Below are 22,373 nucleotides of genomic sequence, written 5' to 3'. Positions count from 1 at the left end.
AACTTGTCAATTTAAAATTACAGATGAGATGGTGTCATCAATAATGGTACAACAATTTTGATTGGTGTCTATAAATTATGCCATAAAGAGAAAAGCTGACTAATGATGTTCTACTTCAAAACATAGATAGCAAAAGGGAGACAGAGATCATTTGAAGTAGCTACATTTTTAATAACAGATATTACTAAGAGTTCAGTTAAAAAGACAATTTGAGTGTGAAAGGCCCAGAAGACATAGCATGGTATTACAGACTCTACAAGTAGATTACACTCTGATTCCATCAACCTCAATAGAATTCGGAAGCAAAAAATGATGGACATCTGACATATTTTTACTAGATATCAATTTCTTTTGTGTAAGAAAAAACATAGAAATATCAGTATATAAAAGACTGTAAATATTGTTGTCAAACACTTTATTTATACATCAAATTTTATTGGTAAGTGTAATAGCATCGAACCAAGTTTTATAAAAGCAAGAAATCCAAATACTTATTAGGGAGCATCATTAATTTCTGAGTTAAAGAATACAGTCAAGCTGGGTGCTAGCGGTGCACACCTTTAATCTCAGCCCTCTGAGGCAGAGTCAGGCAGATCTTTGTCAGTTCGAGGCCAGCCTGGCCTACAGGAGCTAGTTTCAGGACAGGTTCCAAAGCTACAGAGAAACCCTGTCTCAAAAAACCAAAACACACACACACACACACACACACACACACACACGTTACTATTATTTTACATATTCAAATAATAGTCAAATATCATGTTTTAAAATATTCTATAAAAATGAGCCAACTACTAGCTTATTAAATTTTCTTCTAATCATTCACAATTTGTCATTTTCTTAATGAAAGAGAGAGTAGGTTAGAGACAATCTATATTGCTGTTCTTCAGGCACTATCCTCTTTGCTGTTTGTTTGTCTCTGAGACAGGGTCTGTTTGGCCTAGGATATGAGGTTTTGTGGATCTGACAGAGAACCTGCCTCCCCAGAGCCAAGATCAGGCCTGGGTTGTTTTGTGGTTCTGAGGTAGAACTTGGGTCCTTCAAGCCCTTCACTGACAGAACTATCCCCTCGGACCCCAATTACTCACAATTTATGAGAGAAAGTCTTCAGTATCTTGTTGGAAGAACCCTGTAAAATGGCGTAAGTATCCTCATATTCCTATATTCTTTAAAACTCTAGGGATACACCTCTAAATGTTTCTTCCAAAAATTATGAACATACTTACCAACAATCTTGCCATTTTTATCCCGTTTGACTCCCAGTTCCTTTTCCTCCTTCCTCCACAGTTTAATTAAAAGACTAGCAGCAGTGAGGTCTTTCTTCCCTCGCCAAGCATTGACGTGAGCAGACGTTTTGGGATTGTCACAAAATTCAACCATTATTCCAAGGATCAGATTACAGAATTTTTTTTGGTTCAACTTTGCAAGGAAATATAAAATGACATAAAAATGGCAATAAATACTAAGAATGACTGTCTTACTGAAAGGGATACTTGGATTATCAGCCAGTTCCTTCTGAGCTGTTCGGCGGTGACAAGGTCACTCATGACCATTCTTAAATATTAAAAATTAAAATAATAGAGATTTAAAATAACTCTTAAGAAGTCATAAACACACTTTATAGTAAAAATTTGGTGGAAATGGAGTTTTCAAAAATGAAAGGATAATATATATACATGTGTATGTATATACATACATATACACATTACACACACACACACACACACACACACACACACACATATATATATATACACGATCATGGTCATCAGTAACAGATCACTTGTGAGTATAGGATCATTCCCATTTACATTGCTTTACTGAGGGTTGAAAAGATTAATATACACTTTGTTATCAAGATATTAACTGATATAACTGTGAAAGTCAAATATGAAAAACCTTAAATTGATGTGTAAATTTTTGTTCTATCATTAACTATATAAGAGTTTTTAAGAATTCAAGAAAATTTCTCCTATCATCAAGCACACATATTTTATGTAGAAAATCTCATCTAGCCCTAACTTTGAAGGTTCAGATTTGTATGTTTAACTTGGACCTGTAGCTAGTAAACCAGAAAAGTACCAGCTGGGACTAAGACATCTTAAAGGAGGGAGGCTTGTAGATCACAGGTGAGATGAAAGGGACAGGGCATAATGGAGATAGGAAGGAGACAGAAAAGATGGGGAAGAGAAAGGAGTGATGAAGGGTAGAGAGGGAAGGTCTATATAAAAGCTATAGGGAGCCCTAATACTTTGTAAGCCAATAAAACATGTTACGAGCCGGGTGGTGGTGGGAACTGAACAACTACTGACTCTTGGACTTTCCATCAGTAAACTGGCAGCCATTGCTGGATTAGTTGGACCAAGCCTGTAATTCACTCTACTAAAACTTTCTATGTAGATAGATGCAGTCTATAAGTTCTGTTCCTCTAAAGAAGCCCGACTAACACAGATTTTCTTTATGATAGTATCACCTGCAATGGGTTTTAAGAAACTGTAATACACAGTAAGTGTTCCATACTATCTAACCCTTCTCAGCAGTATTATTGCACATTGAATAAATATTTTAGCAGAATTGTATTAAAACAGAACCTTAAATAAAATGAAAATTTTGTGGGGTTTTTTGCTTGTTTGGTTTTGATTTTGATTCCTGTACTTCACTTTCAGGAGAAAGACACAAATGTCAGTGATTGAAGTTGGTCACAGCATTTGAACAGTTACGGACTAAATCCACACTAAGCACAATTTAGTAACACGATCATTGCAATCATGTATGTAGGCACAATCTAGGTCAATGTGTTTATATTCACATAAGCGTAGCATATTCCTGTGCGCATGCACTGAGCGCTTTTACACACCCGCACTATGACACTCATTCAGCCCTCTTATGCCAGGATGAGACAGCTACTGTTACTCTGCTTTTATAGATGAAGACATTATGAACGGAGTAATTTACAAGTTCTCTTTCAAGGACATGATGGGACACAGACAATTTTGGTATGCTTGTCAGATCAAAGGAGGTTTATTATTCTGTTAATAAGAAGTATGGTACTTTACTGACTTGTCTGTGACTCTCCATGAGGCTTTGAGACTTGCACTGAAACTAAGTCATGACTTTCTTCCCTATAAAACTGACCACTCACCTAGTTTAAATAACCGGAACTGAGGGCTGTGTTCTCCACAGCTGCCAGCTGGTGACTCCTAGCTCATTCCGTTCACACCATAGGCCCTCATATTACCTCTGAGCTGCACAGTTCCTTAAAAGGGTCATCTTTTTCCAGTGCTACCGTAACTTTAATACTGGGGGAAAGCTAGGAGTTATTGATTGGTTGATGGAAGTTTGATACAGGACACAGGGAAGCTTGTCATAAACTGTTCTCGGCAGGTTAATAGAGCAGTAGGGAAAACTTCGCAAACACTGACCTCCACAAACTGGAGGAAAGTTCAGATCCTCACTATGTAGTGTTTCTAGCATAATCTCCAGGAAAATTTTATTTAAAAGGATGTATCTGGCTGGGCATGTTGGCACATGCCTTTAATCCCAGCACTCAGGATGTGTAGACAGGAGGATCTCTGTGAGTTCAAGGCCAGCCTGATCTACAGAGTGAGTTCCTGGACAGCTTGGACTACATAAAGAGACCCTATATCAAAAGAAAAAAGCCCAAACAAACAGAAACCTTCAATTGCTGCATATGACTTGGGAGACATCTATTCACAAAACTCTGTTTTCTGGGACTTCGTCTGGAAAAGGTTAGCACGGACATATTTATCTTTTGTGTTAAAGTGCTGTAGAAACCACTTACTGCCAATATATCCAAAAGGAGAAAAATTCCTTCCTTTTCAAGAAAATAATCTTCAGAAGTATAGCATCCCAAAATGCAGCACCTTCAATGAAAAGAAGCCAGTCATTCCACAAATGTCACTGGAGTTAACCTGTAGACCCATCTTCTGTCCAGCACCGCTAGGCAAGGCTTTACTTTACTCCTTTAAATCAAGTAGCCAGTTTGTCTTTACTTTATTTAGAAGTGTAGTTTAATTGTGGCATTTTTTCCATGAACTTTTTGTGTGTGTGTGTGTGTGTGTGTGCATGTGTGCATGGAGGCTGGACGTTGGTGTCGGGTGCCCTGGAGCTGCAGTTACAGGCAGTTAGGAGCCACCCGATCTAGAAGCTGGGAAACAACTCAGGTCCTCTGGAAGAGAACACACACTTTTAACTGCCCACTGTCTCTCCAGCCCTAAGTTCAACTACTTTAAAAAACTAATACCAGCTGGGCAGTGGTGGTGCACACCTTTAATCCCACTTGGGAATCAGAGGCAGGCGGATCTCTGCGAGTTATAGGTCAGCCTGGTCTGGAGGAGCTATTTCCAGGAGAGCTGGGGCTGTTACACAGAGAAACCCTGTCTCGACACCTCCCCTACCCCCGCCAAGATAAACTGATACCAATGAATTCCCTACAATTTTCTTTGTTTCATGGGCGAGTTTCCTTTCCTTTCACGACACTGACAATTCTTAAAGACCACTAGTTGCGAGAATGATGGTTTTTCACGTTCACCTGTCTATCAGCTCTTTCATGGTCTGGTGCAGCTGAAATGCCTGACCATTCTTGATCACATTCGCCTTGCAGGTGACCTTTGCTAAAGTGTCTACTATTCAAGTCTGTGTAGAGGGCATGGAGTGAAGGCCTGGGTCACTCCAAGCTGCTTTTACTCTTCTCAGGAGATCTGAGCTATCACTAATAATAGGGACGAGGGTCGTCATTAGTAACAGACTTTTATCTGTTTCTTCCAAGCACTAAAGACAGCTTCTTCCGTCCCTTGGTTAAATACGGCTTCCTTCTGAAAACAAGAGACCAAATTGGCTTGGCCAGGTGTGGAGATTATACTGATTACATTATCTGAGGGGAGAAGACCATCCTCTGTGGGGGCACCGTTCTGGGCTATTTAAGCGTGGAAGAAACAGGCTGAGCACAAGCATGCATGCATGTCTTCTCTCTCTGCTCTTAACTGTGGATGGAAAGAGATTGGCTATTCCAAGTTCCTGACACCTTGACCTCTCTTGCAGTGATGGGTTGGGACCTGGAATCAGGGACCAAACACACCCTTTCTCCCTTGGCTTCTGGTCAGGGTGTTTTGTCATAGCGTTTAGAGAAGAAGCAAAGTCAGATGTTTTCTCAGCTTACAACTTTTCAACCTTTATAACTGAGACAATTACTATAATAAATATTACTTTCTATATAACATTTTATTACTCTGGAGAACTCTGACAACATTAGTGCATCTAAGTTATCAACAAAAGCTAAGAAGAACAAAGAACAAGGAAAAGTAATTGTTGCACCAAATGTCCAGGTATATTTGAAAGGTGTAATTATTAAAACAACACACTCACAAAACGGTTAGAAGAATGTCAGTGGAACAGAGCAGAGGGCCTAAAGGAGCCAAAGCAGAAGTAGCACCTGCATACGGCAAGCAGATCCTTCCCTAGGTCACACCAAAGTGGAATGAGATTAAATCACAATAAGCTATGGAGTTTAAAAACAAGTGACTTTTCTACTTGAGTGAAGGGGCTTTGTCACTCCTCAAGCTCATGTGTAGGTCATCTGCACAGTGTGATTCTGAGGGGAGAAAGCTCACAGCTGTAAATTTAACTTTTGTATGTGAGGTGTTCAGCTGGTCACAGTCGTACTCACCAAATGCTGTCTAAAGTACTGAAGAGAAGGACGTTGTAGCCTAAGCCACTCTGTAACTTCTTGGGGTCTGTTTTCATTACATGAAGAATTATGTCAACTCCTTCAGTTCCAAACATTTCCTGTTGAAGAGAGTTGTTTACATCATTTCCTGGAATAAATATAGAATTGTTCTTTTCTCTATCTAATCCTATCTCTTAAGTGTTTTGTTTTGTTTTTCCTACCAGAAAAATCATGCTAGCAATGGGGCGATGGATTGTTTTTTTCCAAGCTAGGCTTACTAGTTTCTAAACTAGGAATTTTAACACAATTAAACACTGCACTCATTTGGAGCTTGAGGGGTGACTCAGCAGTTGCGAGCACTATGGGTTTGAGTACCAGAACATGGAGCTGACAATCATCCATAACTCCAGTCCCAGGGAATCGGAAGCTTTTCTCTGCCATCTGAGGGCGGCAACACATACAGGAAGCAGAACACCATACACATAAAATAAGCAAACAAATCTAAAAGGTAGGTTTTTAAATAAAATTTGTCCTCATTCATTCCTAGTTCTTCATTATTAATGCCAACCACTTTATGAGGGTATCAAACAATGTGCTAACTTAATGCCTTAACATTTTTTTTCTCTCTGTCTGAATAATGTAAATCATATAAAACTTGCCTATGACTTTCTCCACATTAGGCTGAATGCAATCTGGAGTCATGCCAAATGAACAGCAGCCATCAGTGTGTATCATGAAGTGTTATCATGTTCTTAGAAAAGGAACAAGTGGATGAACGGCCATGGAGCCGTCAGTGATTGACACGAGATCACCTCACTGTCTACCTCTCGCTGCCACACTGTCCTGTGCTAGTTCCCATTTAGGTCAAGATCACGTTTCTAGACAAGCAGGCACGGGACAGGAAAGAACAGTACTTTATAGCTCAAGACTTAGAACTAAACCCTTTCTTTTCTTCCTATTACCTCTCCTTAAACACCTGTCCAGGGTGCTGGAGAGACAGCTCAACAATTAGGAGCACGAGTTCTCTTTCAGAGGACCCAGATTACATGACAGCTTACCAACACCCACAGCTGTTGTGGAAGAATGCTCTTGTACACTGGAAACATTTGTCATTTGCATTGGTTTAATGAAGTGCTGGCTAGTAGCCAGGCAGGAAGTATAGTGGGGCAACCAGACTAAGAGAATTCTGGGAAGAGGAAAGGCAGACGCAGTCAACACCCAGATACAGAGGAAGCAAGATGATATTCCCTCACTGAGAAAAGGTACCAAGCCACATGGCTAAGAACAGATAAAAATTATAGACTAATTTATGTTTAAGAGTTAGCTAATAATAAGCCTGAGCTAATAGCCTAAACAGGTCTGGGACCTGGTGGGACAGAAACTTCTATTTATACATAACTCCAGTTCTAGGGGATCCAGTGCCCTCTCCTGGCATTGATATCAGGCATGCATATGGTGCACAAGTATACCAGTGAACAAAACACTCATATACATAAAGTATATAAATATAAAAAATTTAAAAATCTATCCAAATCTTTCTAATTTTTGTTTTTCCAATTCTATCTCCTCCTGTCTAAATTATAAATTTATGACACTCAATAGTTTTCTACAGAGCTAATAAATATCAAAGGGAATTAAATTCTTGTTTGGAAATTCTAGTTTTAGATATAAAGACATTTCAAACTTCAAGTGATATTTCTGACACTACAGCCTAGGATGGAAAGCTATTTGGCTACTTTAGGTCTTGTAATTCTACTCCTAGGTTTTTATTACTCAGCAGAAATGGAAGCATTACATCCCCCAAAAGACTAGGTCAAGAATGTTCAGTGAAGCTTTAGCTTTAACCCATCCAAACAGAAACAGTCTAAGTGCCTTTGAATAAGGTAAATAATGTACAGATGTTGACAGTTCATAGACTACTACTGAGCGATACATGCAACAATATGAATATATTTCAGATAACTGGAACACACCCAGAAGAGCAAATACTGTCAGACTTTACTCACATAAAGGACTGGCAAAACTAATCTGCAGGTAAGCAGGCGTGCGAGACCTGTATGAGTTTGTATGGGGAGATGCACACTACGTGTTCCAATCTGAGTATTGGTAAATATGTTATATACGTTCACCAAACCTGTGGAAATATATATTCAAGCTCTGTGCATTTTACTGTATGCAATTATCCTTTAATTATAGCAAGTATTAAAATTTAGTTAGGTTTTTAAATTTTATTTATTTACTCATTATGTATGTATGTGGGCAGTCGTGTGTCATGACAATTCTCTCCTCTGTCATGTGGATTCCAGAACCGAGACTCAGTTGTCAGGCTTAGCAGCAATGTGTTTAGCTGCAGCAGTGTGTTTACCTGCAGCGGTGTGTTTTACTGCAGGCTTAGCAGCAGCGTGTTTAACTGCAGGCTTAGCAGCAATGTGTTTAGCTGCAGCAGTGTGTTTAACTGCAGCAGTGTGTTTAACCGCAGGCTTAGCAGCAGCGTGTTTAACTGCAGCAGTGTGTTTAACCACAGGTTTAGCAGCAGCGTGTTTAACTGCAGCAGTGTGCTTAATTGCAGGCTTAGAAGCAGTGTGCTTAACTGCAGGCCTAGCAGCAGCCTGTTTAACTGCAGCAGTGTGCTTAATTGCAGGCTTAGAAGCAGTGTGCTTAACTGCAGGCCTAGCAGCAGTGTGTTTAACTGCTGAGCCATCCCAGCAGCCCATAATCTACAAGATCAGGCAAAAGGAAGACCATTTATGGACAGCCATCAGGTGCAGGCTCACAGGGATCGCACACCTTCCTCTGAATGTAATGTTCGCAGAGCCCCGACAAGATGAGCAAGGTGTCAGACTGGATCTCCAAAGCAATGGCCTCTTCCTTTTCATCATGTTTGCTTGCCATATTTTTAAAGATTCCTGGCATGAGAAAAATTGAAAAGTCTAATTATTAGATGTATTTTTGCTATTTACTGTTAAGAAACTCCCTTTTAAGAAGAATCTTCAGCTAGAGAAAGTATTTTATTACAGTGGGAGCTGTTTTCATTGCATAGTAACCTAGAAGCTGTGAACAGAGGGTGCTAAATGGATTTCTTAAGCACTTAGGTCAGCTGGCTCACAAAGAATTTCTACATACATACATACATAGCCCCATGGATATAGACTATCTCAATATCTATGGCAGTATCGGTAGCAATATCAGTGTTACACATGTAGAAATGTCAGTCTAATGGACTGTCACTAAATGATGATCTAGCAACTTCTTACTTTGACTAACAAGTTTTGTTTAAAAACATGTAGTTTCAAGCAACACCCCTGCCACTTGCCATACAGCTAGGGCAGGCAGGACTCAACCAAATGCAGATGGGGGCTTCTAGCCCTGGCCTGCAAGTGAACTCTAGCAACAGGGCTATGAAGTGGCCCACCCCAGCATCCATCTCATCTGTGATCTGCTGGGTGGCCTACCCCAGCATCCATCCCATCTGTGGTCTGCTGGGTGGCCTACCCCAGCATCCATCCCATCTGTGGTCTGCTGGTCCTACACACTCAAAGCTGCAGGAACCCTAAAACAAAGGGCAACAGCAGGATGTCCTGGAGGAAACCCAGTGAGGGCTCAGCATCTATAGTGTGGCAGAAACCAGAGGCTTAGACCAGGCCAATGACTCTTTGCAATGAACACTTGCAAGTGAAGCTACATGGATAAGGTTTACTGCGTGACTCGCTGTGTCACACTACAGCTTCCATGATGAGATTTTTCCCTTTTTGTTCTTTTCTCTTTCAAATTTTATTATATTGGAGGGGGCGTTGCAAGGGCACAGGGTGGATACAAAGGGACAGGGAAATGAATGGGTTTAAGATGCATATTTGAAAGACATAAAGAATAAATAAAGAGAAGGTTAACACATGTAATTTCATGAGGTAAAGATATATACTTCTGCAAATTTGTTATCAAAATGTCTAACTATAGCTGGGTGGTAGGGGTGCACACCCTTAATCCCAGTACTCTGGAGGCAGAGGCAGACAGATCTCTGTGATTTCAAGGTCAGCTTGGTCTACAGAATGAGTTCCAAGATGGCCAGGGCTACACAGAGAAACCTCATCTCGAAAAAAAACAAAACAACAACAACAAAAATGCTAACTGTAGGTTGCCCTATCTCTCCCTTTCTCTGTAGTTAACTGGTAACAGATTTCGGAGAGCTCTCTAAGTGTGTGGTCTCCCTGCTGCTCTGTGTCTTCTCTGGGAGAGCTCTCTAAGCGTGTGATTGTACAAGCCTGCTAACTTGTGTTTGATCCAGGACGCCTACACAAAGTGGTAAAAGGAGAGAAGTGACTCCACAAAGATTTCCTCTGACCTCCAAATGTGGATCGTGGCGCGCGCGCGCACGCACACACACACGCGCGCACACACACACACACACACACCATGCATACATACATACATACATACATACATATATACACGTAAAATTTATATTAAAATTAAAAAGCCCAGAGCACTGCACATACAGACACTCTATCCCCATGAAGGATGGAATTCAAACTCTGCTATTTACCACTCAGTTTTTTCCAGCTTGTTTGCTGCCTAGGCAATCAACTCTCGTCACATCGTCTTTCTAACCCTCGGGCTCTGTTCACACCTCTCCAGCACATTATCCCAGCATTCTGACGGATACAGCTTTTACTCTCTCTAAGGAAAAAGCCTATCTACACAGACACTGTATTTGTAGTGCACTTTCTACATTTTTGAGGATGGAACTTCTCTAAAGCCCTGCTAGGCTGAAAAGGACAAGGTCCCTGCATCTAGAAATTCTGTAACAAAGAACTCGTGCTGATTGCTAGGCTTCTCCCTAACACATGTCCTCAGTTCAGGCAGGATTATGGTTTCTCTCTGGGCATACGACTGCATCTCCAACCACAATGGGGCATTTGGACTCAGTTTCGTGCAATGGAGTGCATGGAGTTGTGATTAAAATGCACTTCCATGCTGAGTCGCCTTAAGCTCCTCTTGAATAAAGGCAAATGTTTTCACATAACTCTGCTTTCAATTAATTGGTTTTTAAATTGGGCATGGCTCAAGCCCAGTAAGGGATTAAACATAAGGTCAGGCTTGTCTACACAGCGAGGCCCCTCCCTTCTCTCTCTCTATTGATATGTATAGATATACATATCGATAGATAGATATAGAGAAATGTTTGGTTTTTCTTGTGAGTGTTCTAATTGGAGGGCACTATTCCTCTTCTAATGATGAATGAAAAATATTTTAGGAAGTAGAGGATTCTTTTATTTTTTAAAGCATATGCAATTAGCAGGGTTTCCATTTAAACCTTGAATATCCCTCAAATGCCCATGTGTTGGGAAGTGGTGTAAGGTTTAGGTGGTAGGGTCTACTGGAAGAGAGGATGATGGCAACCTGGTCCCTTCTGGTTTCTCTTCCACTTCTAAGCTCTAAGACAATGCTTTATTTACCACAGGTTCTAAAACATGAAGCCAATTACCACGGATGGAGGCCTGTGAAATTGTGAACTAAAGGCTTCCTCCCAGGCATCTGTCACTGTGACAGACAGGTAACATGAGCAGAACACAGGGAAGCCTCGGCCCCTAACATGCTGCAGGAAGGCTTATCTGCCTACTGGGGCGTGGCCTCATGGACTATTTACCTGGATGCTGAAGCAAGTCCGGCCCTTTCTCTCCTCCCCCCTGGCTCCCCTTTTGCTGGTCCAGATTGTTAGGATCTCATCTCCATCCACTGTTCAAGCAGAGAATCCTGATTTGTAAATTTTCCCCCTAAATCAATGTCTATCTCTCAGTTCCAAGCCAATGTGAGATTTCTTTTAAGCGCCCAATATCTCTGCCCTCACTAACACACACTGCTGTAGTATCTGCATAACACTCTACATCCGTGGACACTGCAAGTCATCTCTGAATCACAGCCAATCCTAATCCAGTTAGGGAAGGCTAACATTTGTCAGAAACTGCCACTTCGGGAGTGATGACGGGAAAAAGTCTTTCTGCGTTCAAACACACTTTTTCTTTCTCTTTTGTAATTTTGGCCTGTGGTTAGTTGAGTATATGGGTTCAGAAAGTTGGGCCACACAGGGACAACTCCCCGACATTTACATGAAGCGATGCCTGAGACAGCACTTTCAAAACCAGGAAGAGGGAGGGCTGAGGGACTGACTACCTACTTACAAATAATAAAGGGCAAGACAGCTTGAACTGGAAGTTGAGATTCACGGATTCTCTAGTATTTATGTTGGAAAAGAGACTCCTGGACACTGGTCTCTGTGCACCAATGCTCCAGTGTTCTCAATGGACCGGAAAATGTAACTTAGATCTTTTTGGAAAATGGCTCCACAGTGCTTGGCCAGAAGTGGTCATCTCATCACCAGAAAAATGAAACATGACAATAGTTCCTTTAAATTAAAAAGATACTGTTGATGAAGTAGTCTCTAAAGTGTGGGGATAAAGCTTAAAGCATTGCTGTTGCTGATATTTCAGTAATAAGAGAACTGGTTGGCCTCAACAAGATGGAAGAAAAAGCAGGAAACCTTTCAGGATATGTCACTCATAAAATCAACTTTAGAATATTTCCTATGAAACTTCTAGAATTACAAACACCCGACTTGCACCAGTGAGCTGCCATGTAACCCCTTACCTATCAGTTGATGAATAACCCCCCTTTCACAGAGATCTGTGTTCACAGTCTCATCCTCAAGATAAACCATGGCTCTGAGGAGCCGCAAGGTGTACCGCATCTGTGCAAACTTGTTTCCACGGCCGCCTGTCCCATGGAAACTGTTACCGTGAATGAAGAAGGGATCTGTGGGGAAATCAATAATTGAATTTATAGCTAGAAACTTAAAGCATAAAGCGTTTCAAGTAAATGTTTTTGTTTAAAACAAAATAACACATCAGGTATTTTAAATAGCTATACATTTAAACAGGTGTTAAAATTCAGTAATGTGTGCTTGTTTTTTTCTTATAGAAATATTATCCCTTCCCTTGCTCTTTTTAGTCTCAGAATGAAAATATGCCTTTTTAAATTTTACCCAAAGGGATCAGTGTTTGTGTCTTTAACAGCATTCTTCCTTATCAATTTTTATGCTCGAGTATATTTTTAAGAATTGAATAAAATAACATTTACAAATTGAGGCTCTTCTCTCTGATAGACTATATTCTGGAGCCAGTGCTTCTGGCTAAAAATCTAGATTTTAAATTTTATGAGGTTGTTTAAGGATTTGTGTCCAATTGAAGCCTAAATGTGTTTTTAGTAGCTGAAGTAGTATCTTGTACTTTGTTGATGCTCAATAAATGTTTGTTGAATGAATATATTAAACTTGTCCACATCTTTTTATTTCCTTCCTAAGTATAATTTATAGACCTCAATATAATTTAAATAAAATCATATATAATTACTTTCATGTGTTTATTAATTATATTTAATCTTTGTTACTATCTGACTTTGAAATCTCAATGTTTCTAAAAGATTTGTTTTGAGAGTTCAAGAATAAGAAAATAAAAATGAGAATGTAGAAATAAAGAAATATAAAGTTATAAGTCTAGGAGAATAAGAACAGACTGTCAGCAGCTTTCTCAGCAGATCAATGATCAGTCATTCACAGTGAGCTATTTTCTTGGATGCTTGGGAAGAAGCCTCCATCAACATAGGTCTTTTCATTTTACAACTGGCTGTTTTATTTACAAGGCCAGAGCTTCTCCCTGCAAATTGAGAGTAGTGTCCTTGTCATCCTTGATAAAGGACAGATGTGAACTGAGTTAACCTTTAGGAGACAGAGATACGTGACCTCTGGGTTAGGCACTGCCTCTGTATGGAAAATTGGCACCAATAAGGGGAGGCATGGGGGGGGGGGGCTTCAGTACACACTGCCTGGAGGTACCAGGAGAAACAGTGGACAAGATAGAAACATGGATTTGACTAAAGATCTCTGATAATGGAGGCTGTAAAATATGGCAGTCTGTATCGGAGTTTTACCTTGAGATGGTGTGAAGAACTTTCTGCTATCTTCTAAGTTTCCAACCTAAGAACCAATTAATTCTAATTTATTAACTGTCTAGTATTACTAGCAATCCTTTTCTGACTAATTGCTAAAGACATCTGTTTTCTTGCAATTAGTGACTTTCACTGTAATCTACTCTAAAACATATTTCATGATAGCTTCCTGTTACCCTTTGATGTTAAAACTCACTCCCCTACTTAGGGTCTATGTTGACTGACCCCCGGGTCAGAACAAGATCATAAAAATTCCTTTGTTCAGAGCTAATGCTTGGTGCCCCTACTATAAAAAGTGGGTCCAGAAAGCAGCTTTTTGCCACAGACTAAAAAACACCATCTCTGGCTGTGGTCTCAGCTAGCTGATGAGCTTCTGTGCCCTGAGGTGTCTTTTTATTTTTTATTTTTAAGTTTGCTTCTTTTTCCTAAGATCTGGTTTCTGGAATAGTGTGCTTCTGGTTTATTAGACTTGGTGGTGTTCTCATCTTTGTGCAATGCCCCCTCGACCCAACAGTTTTATCTTTAATTGTGTGTAAGTGTGTGTCTGTGGGGCATGTGCACATCAATGCAGGTGCCTGTAGAGGCCACTGAATCCCCAGGAGCCGGAGTTAAAGCACTTGTGAGCTCCCTGGCATAGGTGTTTGGAGCAAGAACAGTATGTGATATTAACTGCTGAGCCAGCTCTCTAGTCCTAAAATCTCCATTTTTATGAAGACATATAAATACACTAAAAGAATGAATTCAATGTTTTTATTTTCTTCAATTTAACAATTGCTTGTCTATGTAAATACCACGCGTTCACTTGAAATGCAGACTAGAATCTTAACAGGGCCCTGAAGGACACTCACCCTCGTGGTCACACCATTCCAGAAATGCAAGGATTCTAGCATTGCCCTGGCATGACATATACTCCTCTATTAACAAAGGAGCCACTGAGGACAAGGTGGCTATTGCATGCAGCTGTAGTTCTTCATACTGCGCTGCAGACCACTCGATAATCTTGAGTCTCTCGGGCTTTTTCACATAGGTTAACAAGGCCAAGATAACTTTGCCATCGATTAATAGCTATAAGAAAAGGCAAAATGGACCTTGTTAGCAGCATAATTAAAATACCTGTACTTATTCTAGCAAAATTAAATACAAGGTTTCAAACTGATGATTTAGTGATAATTTCAAAACATTTCCTTCCTACAAACACACGGAAATAAAATAGATAACAGTCGCCACCATCAACAGCACCTGGAGACAGAAGAGCAATGATCCCCTTTCCTGGGAACAGAAAATGCATTAATTATTTTTTGATACAGCTCATGCTTTTGTTTCTACATATAATAAACTCATAGAGGTAGGAAACCGGAGGCAAATAAATGGGTAGCATTTCTTTCCTCCTTCTTGGTTTCTCTTTTGTTCCAGTGCTGGGATCAGACCGCACCTTGTCAAACTCATTAAACAGCCTTCTCTAAGCTGCGCTTAGAACCCTCAAAGGAGATTTGTAAAGTCAACAACAGGCCAATATGAACTGTTTCTTAAGTACAAACGAAAGAATTTACACACCATATCAAGGACTCAGTCAGGTCACAAGCTGTATTTAATCAGCCACTTTAAGGTTTTATAACTTTATTGGACCTAGCATTTCAACAAAAATTAAAAAATGAATAATTATAAAAATGGCCAGTGGTTAACAGCTGGCACTAACTGATGAATATTTCAGTTCACAGAAGTATCAAGCACTGTCCTATACGACACCGTCTTCCTGCCTGCTTAGCATTACTCTGTAAACAGGGCTTCCTAACAATTATGAGGTTTTTAAAACATCTCTACTCAATTCACTAGTGTGGTACTTCATGGTGTACATTCAAAATGATCAAGATTTGGAGTTGAGCAAATATGAACAAGAATATTAATTCTAGCATCACTGTGAAAATGCAGTGGACCAGGTTTGAAATACTCCATGAATTATAATAGTGTATATACTGATTATTCCTACTATTGTTGGGTCAAAGACATGTAATGGCAAAAATGAACTCACATTGTTCACAATATATTTCAGAAATCTATGTCAACCTTTGTTTCTGAAGCCCAGAACACTTGCATACAGGGCTCTTAAGAGCTTGAGGCCTTTCCCAAGCATTAAGTGTTTGAAAATATTTTACTGCATTTAATGTTTGCTGCATTAATCCTCAGTCCTTCCTTGACCCCGCTGCCTATAAAATAATCAACCAGTGAAAACTGTCTGACAAAATGGAGAATAAGATTTAATTATTGACTTTATACTTATATTTAATTCTCCACTGTAATAAAGCATTTTATGAAAGGATTTTTCTGTTAAGCACTTCAGAAAAAATATGTAAGCTATAGACATTGTGTATTTGATAGAAATCATAAAATTATAACTTAAATGCAATTAAACTTTCTCTGATTTTGCTATATATTATATATTGACATTCTCAAAAAGAAGCCAAGTCCATTTAAATTGTCATAGTCTAACAATAACAACAATTATACTAACAATATCTCATAATAATCCCCAAGGCAGGGGCTGAACTACCTGGGATTTAGAGAAACTAAGTATTCCACTTGAAAGCATACTCCTGGAAGGTGACCACATTGAGTTTGCACCCACGTAAAGCTTCCTCACCACCCACCCACTTTTATATCTTCAGTCCTTCCTTGATAAAATGACAACTCACTTCCATGGAAAGAACACCCAAGAATTTCAGGTTAGAAGGAAATTTCATTTAATGCAGCAAACATTAAATGCAGTAAAATATTTTCAAACACTTTATGCTTGGGAAAGGCCTCAAGCTCTTAAGAGCCCTGCATGCAGGTGTTCTGGGCTTCAGAAAGGAGACCTAAGCTCCAAGTGGGGAAGGGGTCTTGGCCAAGGTCACACAGAAGGTGACAAGCAAGAAGTGGGACTTAATACCAATGTTCCTCAAATTACATCACACATGTGAAGTAATGAACACAGCAAGACAAAGGAGTAAGTAAGAATGAAAGATGGAAGGCTTGTGTGGAGAAAACATGGGCTCATCAGTCTGAGACAGGCCTAAGAGAGGCTGGAAATCACCTTCAACATCAGTCATCCCTCAGCTTGACAGTCACAGGAGAGCATGAGGCCAGATGTGGGAACCCTGTCTGCGGTGCAGTGGGAGAGAGAGGGCTTTCCTTGTCTGCACAACTGGAAAACAGATGGGACTGTCTGGGATGTTCCTAGTTAGGAGATCTTTATACACTGATAGATCTCTTAGCTCCTACTATTTTTTTTTTTGTGTGTGTGTATGTGTGTATGTGTTTTAAAGTTAGGTCACTTGTTTCTACTGTTTTCAAAGGACATTTAAATCGTTATAATTCAAACTGATAACTTAGCTACTTTCTATGATAAAGATATGAGTTGGTTAATAAAAGATTTGCGATTGCAACTTTAAAAACTGGGCTATAAACTAAAATGCTTTCATTATTAACTTTTCTGTTTGATTAGTCTTTACCTGAACAGTAGTTAAATCTTTACATAAGATCACAATTATATTGAATAGCAATTTCTTCAACTCAAAGTCTTCATAGGAATTAGAAAGCTTAAGACCTTTTACCAAAGGGTTTTGACTTTTAACTGTGAGAGAAAAAAAGAGAATGAAATGAAAGCTAAACTTAGAAGATTTATCAAGAGCTTACAAAATGCTTGAGGTGGTGCGTTTGTTACCTTCACTAAACGTTGCGAACAGTATCAAATCCCTGGTAAAGCCGCATTCCTGTTACAGACACATACAACAAGCAGAAAGAAGAGCGGTTAGAGCAGGAACTGAGCGCAGGCCCCACATCTGCCTCCCATTCAAAGGCTGCTACATAATCACCCTACGGTAATCCATTCGAATCTGTAACACTAATACTAATGAATAAACGTGGAAATGCACACTGCATGGTGAGGCAACTCTAATTTACTGAACTAACTTGCTTCTGAAGCATCTAAGAAGCTTTTACACCAGTCTGTGACTCTCTGACATGGCATTTGAAGGCCAGACGCCAGCACAACTACTTCTGCGATTCACTGTCTGCACCTTGAAATGATACCACAGGGAGGAAAGTCCAGTTCTTTTCGGGGGGGGGGGGACTATTCCTTCTTTATCCAAACAGTGCGACTTACCACAAAAAGTCCTGAGGAATTATCAGAGCTGCAAATACCTCAACACAAGGAACTCACTCCTGACGGAGTCACGCAATTGGACTTCGTGTAGTAAGGAAAGAACACGGGGAATAAAACGGCACTTATGGATAATTTCCCTACTTCTTCAGGGTTCACTTTGAAACTGTAAGAATGTTATTGCCCATATTCATGCTCATGGAATTACAGGAACGTTCACAGTGACTGAACTGAGAACTCGCTGACTGGCCATGGTCGGACAGTCTCTACATACACATGGCAGACGTAACTAGGTGCTCTGTTGGACTATGTATACATTTTTGTAGTATAAATTCCATGACATTTTTATGTGGACCTCTTGATGTACACTGACTTCATAGCAAGTCCTTTGAAACCCAACATAGAAAGTAATATGGCGGCTGTGTGGATGTTGCTGCAAAATCTCTCTACTCTGTGATCCCAGTCAATCATTTGTTCACTGTAATGGACAGGGCGGGGCTGGGGAGTTAAGAGTGCGGGCTGCTCTTACAGATCACCTGACTGCAGCTTCCAGAACCCGCTTCAGGTGGATCACAACCATCTGGGATTCCTTCTCCAGGTGTTCCAAAACTCTTCCGCCTCTATGAGTAACTACACTCATAGAGACAAGCCCACACTCAGACAGACATACATACGTGCAATTAAAAATAGTAAAATAAGTCTTTTAAATATAGAGCAGATTAGCTTCTGATATGGCTGGGTAGTTATGATAAAACAAATCTTTGAGCAAAAAGATAAAAAGTAGCAATCTTGGGCCTATTCTCTTGCAACCTCAGTGGAACTCTGAAAGAGTTTGCTCCAATACTGAAGGGACCTAAGAGGTGAGTGAACAGGAACATGGCAAGACATCCCACTCTCTAGGAGTTCCACAGTGGGACAAAACCCCGAACTCCTCCCCCGACTACCTCGGCTTTTCTAGACAGTCAGCGGGGAGTTTCCTGTGGGTAGGTACCCCCAAATCCAACCCCATCCAGTGGCCCCTCCAAGCTACTAACCCCACCCCATCTAAGAGCTGAGAGCTTGCTACAATACTGAGTTGACCAAGAACTTGCTACAACACTGAGGGGACCAAGAAAAAGCCCCAAGAGAGTGAACCAGGAAAGAAGACAGCCACTGGAAGGATTGGAACAAGATCCAAGAATTGGACAAAGATGAAATTTGAAGGAAGAAATGGGTAGGTGCCAATGCAAGATTTCCTCCAACAACCTAAAAACCAACATGGTAACACCAGAAAGAACCCAATGGTCACACAAAAGGAAGACTTGATCATCCTAACCCAGAAGAAGTAGAAGAAAACAACTTTAAACATAACTTTATGAAAATGATGGAGACCTTTAAAGAGGAAATGAAAAACTCTCTTAAAGAAATGGAGGAAAAGATGAACAAAAATTGGAAGAAATTAATAAATTACTCAAAGAAATCCAAGAAAATCAAGAAAGAAACAATCAAACAGGTGAAGCAAACAGTTCAAGACTTGAAGATTGAAATAGAAGAAATAAAGAAAACACAAACTGAGGGGATTCTAGATATGGAAAATCTGGGTAAACAAACAGGAACTACAGAGACAACTATAACCAACAGAATAGAAGAGATAGAAGAAAGAGTCTTGGGTGCTGAAGATAATATAGAGGAAATAGACTCATCGATCAAAGAAATCATTAAATCTAATAAAATCTTAACACAAAACATCCAGGAAATCTGGGACATCATAAAAAGACCAAACCTAAGAATAATAGGTATAGAAGAAGAACTCCAGGTCAAAGGCACAGAAAATATATTCAACAAAATCATAGAAGAAAACTTTCCCAACCTAAAGAAGGATAGCCCTATGAAGGTACAAGAAGCTTACAGAACACCATATAGACTGGATCAAAAAAATCCCTCTCCATATAATAATCAAAACACAAAACGTACAGAATAAAGAAAGAATATTAAGAGCTGCAAAGGAAAAAGGTCAAGTAACATATAAAGGTAGACCTATCAGAATTACACCCAACTTCTCAATGGAAACCATGAAAGCCAGAAAGTCCTGGATAGATGTGCCCCAGACACTAAGAGACCATGGATACAAGCCCAGACTACTATACCCAGGAAAGCTTTTAATTACCATCGATGGAAAAAACAAGATATTCCAAGACAAAAAGAGATTTAAACAATATGTATCCACAAACCAGCCCTACAGAAAATACTAGAAGGAAAACCCCAACCAAAGGAAGCTAACTGCACCCACAAAAACACAGGCGATTGATAAATGAAGCTGGATGGACAGGAAACCAAGAAAACTGCCAGAAAGAATGAATCTCGAAGTGGATGGCAGACTTGCGCAGGAGCGCAACAGAATGGCAGCAAGGAAGAGTGGTGGTGCCGGTCCTGACACTAAAACACGCCTGCGCACTGCAATAAAACACGCCTGCGCACTGCAATAAAACACGCCTGCGCACCGCAATAAAACACGCCTGCGCACTAAAACACAACGTACAGTAAGTACCCTTACCACTTTCCCCATTAAAGTGAATGCAATCCGATGTATACTTACAATCATTGGTGCTCCAGGGTTCTGAGCTATAATCGTAGTGATAACTAATATATCATTTCTAAGCTGACGGTCGTAATGACTATGACCCCTCATAAACAGATTTTTAAATACTTCCTTCAAAGCCCTGGAAAATAAAATATGAAAAATGATATTGTTAAAGGCAGAATGTTTGTGCTTTTTTCAAAATTCGTTTGTTGAAATCCTGCCTTGCATGAAGTTTTGGGAAGGTGGGTTTAGGAGAAGCATTTAGACCAACAAGGCAGTCATAAAGGAATCACTGTGCCCAGACCAGGACCGCAGGGGGCTCTTCTGCGGCTTCATTCCCCGGGAGATGAGCTGTCAGCGCCCTCTGATCTGGAAGAGTGCCTTTGCCAGAACTGCCCGGCTGGAGCCCTGAGTCCCTAGCCTCTAACACTGTTTATAAAGTACAGCTCTCTGACACTTCTTTAAGGAAAGCTGAACTGAGACACATTCTATGGGAATACTTACGTCTCTACCAACAAAATCCTACTCTTAATTTTAGACCTTTGACCAAAGTGTTCCTCATGGTTTTTATCCTCCCCAACCTGCCTCTGATTCACGGCAATGTACTAGATAAGAACCCACTAATCTAACCACCCACAGATGTACATGGGACTGTGTTACAAGATTTAACCATGTCATGCCAAAGGCACTCAAAGCTGCTCTTTGTTCTTCAGATAAAGACCTTGTTAGCTGGCTTCCCAGGGCTCAGACGGCCCGGCTCTTGCTTACCCTGAAGCCTCAGCTCCTAACAGCCTGCCTTATTCTTCTGTTCTTGGACTTAACTTCTTGCAAGTTTTATTTTTTTATTTTTTCTGAATCTGATTTTTATTTCTCTTTTCCAGTGTGAGATGCTCTCTGCAAACTGTCTCCTAACTGCAGAGATGCTGCTGGGGTTACTGAGAATGAGGATCATAAACCATGCCCTCGACTCCAGGGCAGGTGCCTTCTGTAGTGGACAGCCACTGGCTTGCCTCCTGGGGCCCATGTGCAGCTTCTCTGTAACATCACGACCCTTATTTTTCATCTAGGCATTTGCTCTCCCCAGCTTGTGGCTACAGCAGTGGTTCTCAACTTCCTAATGCTGTGACCTTTAATACAGTTCCTCACGGTGTGGTGACCCCAACCATAAGATTATCTTACTTGCTAATTCATAACTGAAATTTTGCTACTGTTATGAATCTTAATGTAAACATCTGATATGCAGGCTATGTGAAATGTGATCCTGGTGAAGGGTTGTTTCACCCAAAGGGGTTGTGACCAGGATTGAGAATCGCTGTTCTACCAGGATGAAGGCAGAAGAGTAAAGACAGCGCCAACAGACAGGGAGGCTCTAAATCCTCACATTTGCGGAACTCTTGTAACGAGGCTCATGAAATCAGCTTATTCCTTGTTTTTCAATTGCATCCTCATCAGTTGGTGTTCTAGTCTCTTCTCTGTTGCTGTGGTAAATCACCAACCTAGAACAACTCGCAGGAGGAAAGGAGCTATGTGGCTTACGCATCCAGGTCCTAGCTCATCACTGAGGGGAAGGCAGCGCAAGAACTCGAGCAGAAACCGATGGCAGAATCCACGGAGGAAGAGTGCTAGCTGGCTCCCTCATAGACTCATGCTTAACTGGCTGTATCGTATGCTCTAGAAACACAGTCCAAGGGATGGTGCTGCCCATGGTGGGCTGGGTCATCTCAGATTAGTTCCAATCCCTCAATGGTGACTTCCTTCTCAGTACTTACAGACTGTGCCAAGTTAACACTTAAAGATAGCTAGAACAGTAGGGCTGGGGTTGGGGTCACTTGAAAACAGAAACACGTTCATCCATCTTATTCTGCAAAAAGATGCAATACCTTGCAAAAATCTCTTTCATTATGTTATGTTTATTATACTTTTTAAAAAATTTCTTACATACTTGTTTTTCTCTGCAAATATAAGAGGTCCTTTAATATATATATATACAT

At 40.3% G+C, this 22,373-nt stretch overlaps 1 protein-coding gene across 5 annotated transcripts in view; it reads right to left on the bottom strand.

The window, feature by feature from the left end:
- Cfap69 (cilia and flagella associated protein 69) overlaps nucleotides 1-22,373 on the bottom strand; it is a 59,916-nt gene that overhangs the window by 6,896 nt on the left and 30,647 nt on the right. For all 5 annotated transcript variants that reach the window (XM_050139830.1, XM_050139833.1, XM_050139832.1 and 2 more), the window contains 9 exons: nucleotides 20,398-20,521; nucleotides 17,385-17,433; nucleotides 17,173-17,294; nucleotides 14,533-14,749; nucleotides 12,329-12,493; nucleotides 8,474-8,592; nucleotides 5,687-5,805; nucleotides 3,803-3,884; nucleotides 1,227-1,419 (listed from right to left, as the gene is read on the bottom strand). In XM_050139830.1, coding sequence (XP_049995787.1) covers nucleotides 1,227-1,419; nucleotides 3,803-3,884; nucleotides 5,687-5,805; nucleotides 8,474-8,592; nucleotides 12,329-12,493; nucleotides 14,533-14,749; nucleotides 17,173-17,294; nucleotides 17,385-17,433; nucleotides 20,398-20,521 — 1,190 coding nt within the window. The remainder of the gene's footprint in view (nucleotides 1-1,226; nucleotides 1,420-3,802; nucleotides 3,885-5,686; nucleotides 5,806-8,473; nucleotides 8,593-12,328; nucleotides 12,494-14,532; nucleotides 14,750-17,172; nucleotides 17,295-17,384; nucleotides 17,434-20,397; nucleotides 20,522-22,373) is intronic.

The sequence above is a fragment of the Alexandromys fortis genome, unplaced genomic scaffold (genome assembly GCF_014885135.2).
Source record: "Alexandromys fortis isolate MF-2015 unplaced genomic scaffold, M_Fortis_MF-2015_v1.1 scaffold_38, whole genome shotgun sequence".
NCBI classification, from domain to species: Eukaryota; Metazoa; Chordata; class Mammalia; order Rodentia; family Cricetidae; genus Alexandromys; species Alexandromys fortis.
Note: the sequence above shows the minus strand (reverse complement) of the source record. Positions and strands in the feature narration are given on the sequence as shown.